Below are 10864 nucleotides of genomic sequence, written 5' to 3' on the forward strand. Positions count from 1 at the left end.
TTCGATAGAAATCTGTTAAATGATTGACATGAATTGACATGAAGTTTAATTACCCAATAGAAGATGAGTACGCTTTGCCAGCATCTACCATTCCATTGGAATACTTGATCAACTGCAGACAGTATCAGAAAAACATGATACAGCAATGGGTTAGTATATCAAATGATCCTAGTTTAAAACTTTTACTGCTGCAATTGACAACAACTTGAATGAATAGATAAAATACAATACATGTACCGGTACACTTTATATATTGAATGAAAGACAGGTATAGCTGTACATTCACTATGGAGCATGTGACACTGACAGATCAAATGCATTGTGGCAATTTTTTCATTTCTGAATCTGCAAGTTTACCTATTTCAAACAAACAGTCCAAATAATATCTTGGTGGTGAATGAAAAGTCCAAATAATATCTTGTTGGTGACATATTGTGAGTCATTTCAAAGACAAGATCAATACAACTTATGAATACAATTTTTAGAAACATCTCTCGTCAATATCTTTGTTTTCAAACATTTACATTTCAAACTCGAAATTCTTGTAGTCATCCACATATATACATGTATACAATGTCCTTGGTGTCAAGAAGACAGCAAAACCCTTCAGCCCTGTGAGGCATGTGACATAGTTATCCAACTTCCTCTGTTATAACATTAGCTTGTATTAAATTACTCAATTGCATTTGCTCATAATTTTATATGTTCCACTCGGAATGTAACAAGGATATTCTTTGATAATGCTCTTATTACCAAGCATGTTTAATCATAAAAATAAAAATTTTTACTTACCCTTTCAAGTTTACCCTCAAGGTCACTTATCACATGCTCACTCTGTTCTAAGGATGCTCTGAAAACAAAAACATTGGAGCACTGTTCAGCAAAAATAGCAAGTTAGTATAGTAACTGTGTACAAATGTCTAGTCATATATTTCCAATGAGAGACTTTATTGACTGACAATAGTCAACAGACTTCCATTGCATCATAGACCCTCGAGAAAAACGGGACAGGCAACTGCTGAGGTTTCTTTGTGCGATCTATCTTGGAATACATTAAAGTTATTTGCCAAGCGGTCCCCGACAACAATACTTCGTACTTAACACTGAATCTCATTAACGATCAAACTGACGTTCTGAATATGTACACTTTGCGTCTTGCATGGCACGTTCCGAGTAATGACACAGAGAATTTTGAGGGTTTTTTTATACTAGTCATGGTGAATGTTCAGGTAACGATGAAGATCACATTTTGGATTCAAGCCGAAGCCAACGGGAAAAAACTAGACGATGAAAACAGTGTACATTTAGCCATAGACGCTACAGAAAACTCTTGCTAGATATCGACAATATAAGTTTACATTCCCTACCATAAAAATCACCGATAACAACAAACATTTACAAGTTAGACAGGTTTACACTTCCCCAGTCCTGCGAAACGAAAATCTGACCTTTATTTCATCTGTCACGCAACATTTGACGAAAATCAGGGAACACAAAAAATGACTACTCCATCGGAGCTCAAATACACGACCTCTAACATTTTGGTACTGTTTTAGCCTAAAGAAACACCAAAGTTTGGATAAGCTACACATGTTTACATCCGCAAAGTACTAGAAAATACATTTGTAACACTGACTTTCGCTGTCAGGAGAAACTTCGCGATAAATCGGGACTATCCATCGGTTGATGGATTCAGAAGCGGTAAGGTAGACATGCATTTACACAAAGCTGAACGCTGTCCTCGTAAATTTGGCCGTTCACAGTTTTCAAACAACAACATTTCAGTAGTTAACATACATACTTTACCGAATCATGGAGCACTCCTCGCACAGAAAATATTCCGACGGTTAAAAAACTGCAAAAACGAGGGAAAATTCGGAGATACATGGACGATTGCGGAATGTAAACAACTCTGTGATGTCAACTGCTGTCAAGTCTGGAACTGCAGCGATATGTGTTTCGGATTTCTATTCGAAACTTTGTCACTTTACAGCAACATACTGACTCCCTGCAGACTTCTAGTTGCGTCGAATCTCGCTACTAATATGTAAAAAGTACTTTAAAACCATTTTGACGAATTCTTCTCAAAATAGTTGTAACACTTTTATTTCTAAAAATGGACTTGCGGGTAATCCGAAATAACTTGTAATCCGAAAACATTATTACCGTATACCCGCATGCACGTGTCTATGAACCGGACGTTGTGCAGTCCCCGACCCATTAACACCTCTTAATTATTCAAAGATAGATCGCAAGCTGCTAATCCCATAGACCCTTTGTTCTCTATCGCAGTTGCCTGTCCCGTTTTTCTCGAGGGTCTATGATTGCATGCAATCATCTAACACACAAACTCTTCTTGTTACCTTGAGGAAATCTTTCAGTGAGTCATATTTCTTCAAAACATTCCAGAAATGTGGCTTTCCCCAAGATTACATTTCCATACATTGGACTATCCATCAAGCTTTCAAAAACAAAGTGTAAAATTTTTGTGAGGTCTTTGAAGTATACAATATTCTCCTGATGTATAACTGTTTCTGTCCATGTTGTCAACACAACACCTGTTTATGCAAACAGCAATACAGTGTCAGATAATATAACTTATTTTAATAGAATAATGTATAACAGTCATCTTTTATTTTGATAATATCTAGGATACGATTGGTAGTGGGATGTTTGACAATGAAGTAAAGTCTATTTGATCACTTAAATAAATTATTCAATCTATTTCTAAGATAAGCATTAATTTTATGACATTGACAGCATCCATGATGCAAAACCTGTCTTCATTATCATTTTAGTTTCCTTTAAAAACCCTTCACAGGATATCGTCAAATTCTGATACCACTGGTATGGGTTACCATAAACACTTTGTACCTCAAGGCTCAAAGTACATATACATGTACACACGGTATCATTGTTCAAAAATCTGTGTAGCTACATTAAATATGTCTTGTTTTGGAAGGTACACTCACGTCATATGCTACTGTGCTGACGTGAAAATCAAGTTCCGTTTGCAAATCAAGCACTGTGTTGTTTCCTTAAATAGTTCAAATCAAACCATAATACATGTAGCATTGTGATTTCATGCTGTTGGGTCGTAGGTCATAGACTGTTGTTCTACTCTGTGAGTCATGCATTGTTTCTACTACTTAGTATTTACACAAAATTAATGAGTTTCACAAACTGAGCTGTATTGCAAGTTTAATATGAAAATATCCATTCTTATGTCACCAGGTATCTATGTAAAAACCTCTTTGTCAAATACGAACTGAAAACATTGATGAGAGAGGCGAATAAGATATTATGTAGTTTCTCCGAAAGTTTACAGCCGCACAATACATTATAAAGCTCAAAACAGATAAGTTAAGCAAGAGAATAAGCTAGGAAGCTGATCAATGTCGACATCTGTCATGAATTCAAATGTTACATAGTATTAATCAGGAAATAGGGTTGTTATAATCAGGGTTCTTATCAAGTGTTTTGTTTCATAAATTTCCTTATGAAAGATGCCCTAAGCTTACAGGTAGCCACTCAACAATACTTTCAAGTTTTTAACAAAATGAACCTCTTTCTAAAGAAATGCATGGCTTGGTACCAGTAACTGTTTCTGAGATATTTTTTTCTTTAAAAGACTTCATATGAAATAATATGTTGACTGTGCTAAAATGAAGCTAGAATTGATTCCTCCACAGTTTGATTAGTTTGACACATGTTATGTTTATATGGTATTTTACATTTGGGTGGCATGGATACTATTCGTAAATATGTTTCAAGAAGGTACGTTCATAATACTGCAGAGTGTCTGTTTAATGTACACATGGAAATAAAAATTCACATACCATGTGTTAACATATACCAGTACATGAGCAAGTAATAACATCATATTTACGGGTGAATTGAGCTTTTGTACTCATTTTTCATGTAGAGTAAGCCCTATATATGTGCCTCAAAAGTATGGGCTGTTCTGATTAAACTTGTGCAGAAATTTCACATGCTCATCAATATCTGTATGGTAAAACATATTGTCACAGCAGAAGATACTTTAATCATGATTAATACATGGTATGTTATTCTATTAATTGTTCAAAATTACTAAATTATCTCTGTTTCGCACATATTAGCAATGTGTCGTTAAATAATATCGTAAAATGAAATTTGAAAAACTGAGCGACTGTAATGCCACCGCATCGAGGGGATACGCCCCTTTAGTACAGGACTGACACTGTGAACGATTTGAAAGAGTTAAATAATTCAGTAATAATCTTGGAATAAGTATTAAGACGGTGTTCGACGACCCTCCTCATATAAACATGGAAAGGCACCTGCGATTAATACCAGTCATTGAAATTCTTATAGCTTGCCGTACAAACGTGTGTGTGAATTCCTCCATGATTTCACATGTATCACAGCACCATCTCAGTAAACCATACAGTAAACTACATCTTGATTCAAATGAAATTTACCGTATTTTACCGGATGAACAACTTTGCAAGGCACGAAAGAAGTAAGTATGTCAAATCGGGGGGGGGGGGGGGGGGGGCGAAGAAACCGTTTACTGATAAATGTACAGATTTGATGGCACCCACGGATTACGCCGATTCATTGTCTGTACGGAGTGTACTTACCTAAAGCGTGGAGAGTCCTTCAAGCATTCGGTGAAATCGATTTTGGGCTTCATATTCTTTGGGTAGATCTTCTTTTGCCCAACGACGTGAATAAATGGAAGTATAAGAAGTCTAGGGAAACCCCCCGATCGCCCGTCTTCACAAATATGTTATCCGTCTAGCTATGATCACGAAATATCTTCCGGACTCCGATCGGACGCCATCTTGAGGAGTTAATTAAGTCAAGTTTCTACTTCCGGATTTCGGACGACGTACACATTCCAACGATGCTGAAATTATTTTCGTATTCGTTTACGTATTCGTATCCGTTATTCGTATTTGGAGTCACTGACAACATTTTTTATTTTTAGTCCAAACTTTGAACCTTTCTATAAAAGTTATTTTATTTTTTTGTAACAGGTCTGTGAAACAAAAAAGTTACAGCATCACAAGACAAATGTACGAGACGACTATAAAAAGTAACTGATAATCAGATGAATTCATTAGCATGAGGACATCCCTGGGAACCCACCAGATTGAAAACTATTGGCTGGTCCCTGTTAGCTATTTTCTACTTTTCTTGGGAGAAGAAGACCATTCAATGGGAAGGCCATTTATACACGTTGATTTAGTCCAATAATTGCTCTCCAAGACATATTTATGATTTATTTGTCTATCAGTCTGCATGTTAGTTTATTTGTGTATTTGAAGTTATGCTTCTTTTCTTATAATTTTTTGATCATGTATTTATTTCTTATTTTTCTCATCCATACATTTTTGTTTGCTTACTTATTTTTATTAAGTCTGAGGGCACTGTGGTTTGATCAATCATTTTTGCAGAAACTATTGTGTTTTTATATCAGTCTTTGGTCAAAAATGAACACTTGTGATATCCCCCCATGAAGAGACATACTTTCTTAGATGCTATGCCTTGTACTTGAACATTTTCCAGGTTACACCTGTGCCAATATCATAGTTATTCTTACTGACGAAGTGCTTCCTCTTGCCAAAGAAATCGCCAAAACAGCAAACACACATCCAAAACTTTAAAAGTTATTCAAACTTCAAAGTGTACTCTGGGACAGTACCATGATTTTGTGGGGAGGACCGAGGAAATGAGGGGCAAAGGGATAGGTAATTTTCATAACAATTCCTGTGGTGAATAAAGAGAACTACCAACCACTATTTTTGAACCCCGATAACCCTAACACTAATCAACACAACACTACCAAACAAGCACAAAAATAACTACTATTCAAATATTTCTCATATTTTTTTCATTTGGATGGTTGTCCTGGACGACAAGTCCCCTGTTCATCATGGCTTTCCACTGCCACCCGTTTTTGAGTGCCTCACATCCCTCTGCCTTCCCTACAAAATAATGGTACAGTCCGGGGCAGCTCATTTGCACAACACCCTACCAGGTCCCAACCAGTTTTAAGTAATTTTTCTAAGAAACAAAACAAAATGTACATATGCAAATTTATATAATTAGAAATTGGCAGATAACATTACGAACTATATTATTACAATATTCAAACTTCTGTGAATATCGTATATAGCATATTTTATGGATGAAACCTGGGCTAAAAATATCATTTTCAGTCAGTGACTCCAATACGAATACGAATAAGAATACGGATAAGAATACGAAAGAGAATACGAAAATAACTTCAGCATCGTGCTCGGGTATGGCTGTCATTGCTGTGCGAGAGCCGTGGTTGCATTGAATTTATTTCCAACTTGGAGCTACCTTCAAATTTAGATTTCGTTTGCCCTCCCGACATATCATGGTTAGCCAGGAAAAGCAGTTTTAGCGAATCGGATGATCTATCCAAAATAAACCTGTACCAGTCTCCTGCTCTAATCCTGGAGTGACGTACAATATAGCATTCAGTAGCTGTAGTAATTTCATCACTTGAAACTGATGAGAAAAATGATGGCAGACTGATTATCATACACTGACCTCAGCCGGTAGTCTGTGAGTCAAAATATAGCAAAGGTTGACCAAGTAGTTTGATTGGCTGTGGAAGAGATTCAATGAAAGGCAATGGAATCTTCCAATGTCTTGGGAATCTATAGCAAAATAATATGGTCTAGAATTGATTATTACACAATGTAACAAACAGCATACAAATTGCAGTCGAATAAAACTATATGGAGGTCATCGTTGATGATTTACATGTGGTCCTAATCATAAATAGGTCATTTTCCAAAGCATTTGAGACCTTGGAATGTAAATAAAGTTTATTTTACGTCTTCCAAATCTCTCTTTGAGTGGAAAATCATCCACTGAAAGAAGCTGACTTAGTGTTATTGTAATAAATACCTGTGAAACGAGAGAAACCATATGTCCCAAGTAACCAAACTCTTAGATTCAATACATCTCTTAGTAAAATTTGACTGAAGCAGCTATCATGAGCTGCATTACAGAAGAATTGATGTACACTTTACAGTACAACACAGTGCGCTCTTCTCTTATAAACTGTGTCACTTAGAATTAGAACAGATAATAAAGCAGGATGCTCTGATTACCGAAACAAAATATTCTATACTTATACTGTTTTGTGCCATTTTCTTTTGAATGAAATTATGAAAGAGTACATGTACTTACCAGGGACAAGATATGTATGTGTCATCACGTAATTCCTGCACTGTTTGCCAATACTTGTTTCAGCTGTTTCAGCTCTATGCGCCGTTTCTTGGCTGGTCGTGTCTTACTTTTTGCCTGTCTTTTCCTTTTTTGACCACCAAGAAAAGCAGTATGGGATAGGCCATGTTTCCCCGGTCAAATGTCAAATGACCTGAATCCAATACATGAAAGATATTTAACGATAAGCTAGATAAAAAAATCACACATAATTTGCATTATGGTATGTGTGAAGTCTACCTAAAATATAACAAGAGGACAAAACAAGTACAAATGTACATGTATACATGGTGCATACAGATAAACAACAAAAACATATCAAAAGATCAGGAATAGGCCTGATCAAAAACAAGTCATCGTTGATAACATACGTAGACCCCGCTCAGAAATTTGTAATCGGAAGTTTACTGTATTGTGAACTTCTATTTTTAAATTTCTATTCGCTATAAAGTGAAACAATTTTGACAGTAGCTGTAACTTTGAAGTTTACATTATTTTTGTTTTGTATATCAACTACTGTGTCTTGTTCTACTCCCTTAAATCATGCAGAAATGCCTAGCATTAAGCTTGTCAACACAAACTGCATATATGTAGACCCTAATGCTATTGTTGGGGGATAAATTTCGGTCTGGACCAAAATTCAGTCAGAAACAATCAAATACACTTTACACATATACATGCTGTGTTGATAAGCTAAATACTGGGTACTTCACTACGTTTGGGATGAGAACAAGAAGCTGTAGTTGAGATGCAAAAAAAAAAAAATGTTGAAAAATCATCAAAAGTTGCAGTTATGTCCCTTTACACTTTAACAAGTCATCATGATCAGGATATAACTCTCATTGTAATTGGGTAAACATGAATTGAAAACAACACAATGCACTTGAAATGTGTGACTTATGACCAAATTAGACATGTGAAACAAGTAGGGAAGAGTATTTTACGTAAGGGTAAGCGAACCCGGAAGCGAACCTTGGTGTGAACGTTTGCTGCATGATGATGATGATGATGATGATGATGATGATGAGATGATGATGATGATGATGATGATGATGATTACAATACTTTGTTATAATTTCATAGCGCTCGCATTGTCAGAATTGCTGAAATGAGTGAAGAATAAAACGTCCAATGTTAGCGATAGAATCACGGGGTGAGGGGTGATTCGGTGTCAAATATCTCAAAAAGTAGGGTGGGAACCCCACTTTTTCTCTTCATTTTTCTTGTCTTTATGGGGTTACCCTACATCACATGACAATACTTTAATTTGGGTAGTCACCCATCTTATGGTCGACTGAAGTTTCCAAACCTTTATAAAAAACGGCGCCGGGGAGTAATATTTTCGAATCTCTCGTTGTTCAATCACTGTTAATATGGAAATGTAGAAGATTAGGCTCAGGGATAGACTTGGTTCAAGTATATCACGGATTTGTGAATGTTTGAGTAGGCTGAACGCGACGATTTGTGTTCCGTTTTCATGTGAAACGCGTGATGGTGTGAACACGATGAGTGCAGTGGGGTGTAGGCGATCCGAGTGCGTGAACGCATGGGCGCCCGTTGTTTGGGGAGTCTGCCAGATCGATCGATTTTCTGCTCAATCTATCGATCCCGTGCTCGATCTGCCCGCCACTGCAACCTAAAATAAAACCTAAAGTATTTAAGTTGCAGTGGCAGGCAGATTGAGCACGGGATCGATAGATCGAGCAGAAAATCGATCGATCTAGCACACTACCCAACTATAGGGCGCCTGTGGGTGAACGCTGTACAGGGGAGTTTCACCCGGCAGAAATTAACTCACTACGACGCAGACTCGGAAGGTAACGCGTTCGATCGCTAGGAAAACCTGACCAGGCCTGGGCTGCCAAATTTCAAATAGATTGGCATGAAATAGAAGAGGCACAGACGAAACTGTTGCAGATGATTTCATTTTTTAAAACTCCACCGACTTGAACCAAGTCTAGCTAAGGGATCAAATCAATATCTTTGTTAGCGTTCACTTTTGTGAAATGCTTGTATACAATTTTGACGATACGCCAGATATCATATGTAAAAAAAAATATTCGGCAATTTTAACGACCCAACGAGAGAGCTTTAATTTCAAATAATGTATTCTATTTTCTCAAAGGAAGAGCAAAATGATCATCTATTGATAAACAATCAGCTCCTTAAGATATAATGCGAACTCACACTTCAGACATCATAACACTACCATATTTGCAATCAGACTTTTACTGGCAATACTGATATTTGATAACAATTAAGCCGACAGGTTTTTTAACTCATTTCTGGACGGTTGGGCTATTTGTTACTTACAGAAACTACACCGCTGACTCGGTTGTTTCTCTGTTCATTGCTATTTTTCAGGGGGGGGGGGGTTGTGCACAAGGTTTTCTGCATGATTTGCGATTTTTTTTTGTTTTTCAGAACAGAAAAACTATGGCCTCATATAAATTGATATAACATAGCATACACTTTATCCCTAGGAACGAATACTGAGGCCTAGCGATCTAATCGAATGCTCAATGGGTCCGTGCCTAATGGCGGCCAAGTAAAATTCTAATATTTCCTGAAATCGACGAATTCGGTTATAGGCGTAATTTCAATGTTTTTGGGTTAGTTCTAATTCAGATATTGCACGTTTTTGTTCTCACCATTCAGAATTCGACACGATTTTCGAATTTAGTTTTGTTGTTATAATCTCGAATCTCTTATTCGTTTTTTAAATTCAGAAATCAAAATCGGAAAACCGTGGCAGAAACGAACAACGTTAAATTTTAGGGAGTCTCGCGACAGATTGTCACATTTGGATAGCAACAGTGTAACGAAGATCAGAGAAAAGCTATCCTAATTACTGTATAATACTTGGTCTCTCTGTCGTGTTTTAATCTTAATAATCTTCATTATCACATGAACTGGCCTGAATCCGCCAACTGTGTGACATAGAACAGGACGGATAAGAAATCCGAATTACCCCTGTCCTACGTTAACAAGCGGAACTTTTTCCTGCACTTCGCCGTGACGCTTTCATGCACAGACCAGTCCGTCGATCGATGCCGTGATCTACGTGAGCTAATGCGATAAATTCAGACATGGAAACAAGGAAGGCATGTCCAACGAAATTTCAAGTCTCTAAAGCTATTGTAGCTATTCCAAAGAATAGAATGGAGGTTCCGTCGCGGCTAATGCTCCAACTCGGACGGACGGTTCAACGTCACCGTGACACGTTGAACCCATTCTAGCCATATCTATGTATTTATGGACGTCAGTTTTAATTGTTTAAGGTGTTTAATGTAGGATGCCACTGCATTCTCTTTGCCTGCTAGTCTTATATGTATTTAAAAGAATCAGTGTGTGTATTTCATCTGTGATTTCCTTTTCAAGAAATATCACATGGGCAATTGAAGGTTTGGCCATAAAATCTGCTTCTGTTTACAAAAAGTGACCCTTCCCCCTCATCCCCCTCCCCTCGTAATTACTGAAGACTCCTTAACCATTCTCCACAGCAGAGTTCTTTATATTCATTTGTCTTTCCCACAATTCCTTGCGCTATCGCCGAACCCTGACCCGTGGAGCACGATTTCGATTGGCTGATATACGTCACTACCGCGAA

General features: G+C 37.1%; 1 protein-coding gene across 3 annotated transcripts in view; it reads right to left on the bottom strand.

Moving 5' to 3' along the window:
• The window catches only part of LOC139136568 (arf-GAP with coiled-coil, ANK repeat and PH domain-containing protein 2-like), a 78803-nt gene extending 73923 nt beyond the window's left edge, over positions 1–4880 (bottom strand). Inside the window, exons 1-3 of one of the 3 annotated variants that reach the window (XM_070704309.1) lie at positions 4626–4880; positions 793–850; positions 54–112 (exon numbers count right to left, since the gene is read on the bottom strand). In XM_070704309.1, coding sequence (XP_070560410.1) covers positions 54–112; positions 793–850; positions 4626–4678 — 170 coding nt within the window. In that variant the 5' untranslated portion in view covers positions 4679–4880. The remainder of the gene's footprint in view (positions 1–53; positions 113–792; positions 851–4625) is intronic. The other 2 variants (XM_070704308.1, XM_070704310.1) reach the window with 2 other exon arrangements.
• Between the last annotated feature and the right edge of the window lie 5984 nt (positions 4881–10864).

This window comes from Ptychodera flava, chromosome 7, assembly GCF_041260155.1.
Source record: "Ptychodera flava strain L36383 chromosome 7, AS_Pfla_20210202, whole genome shotgun sequence".
NCBI lineage: Eukaryota > Metazoa > Hemichordata > Enteropneusta > Ptychoderidae > Ptychodera > Ptychodera flava.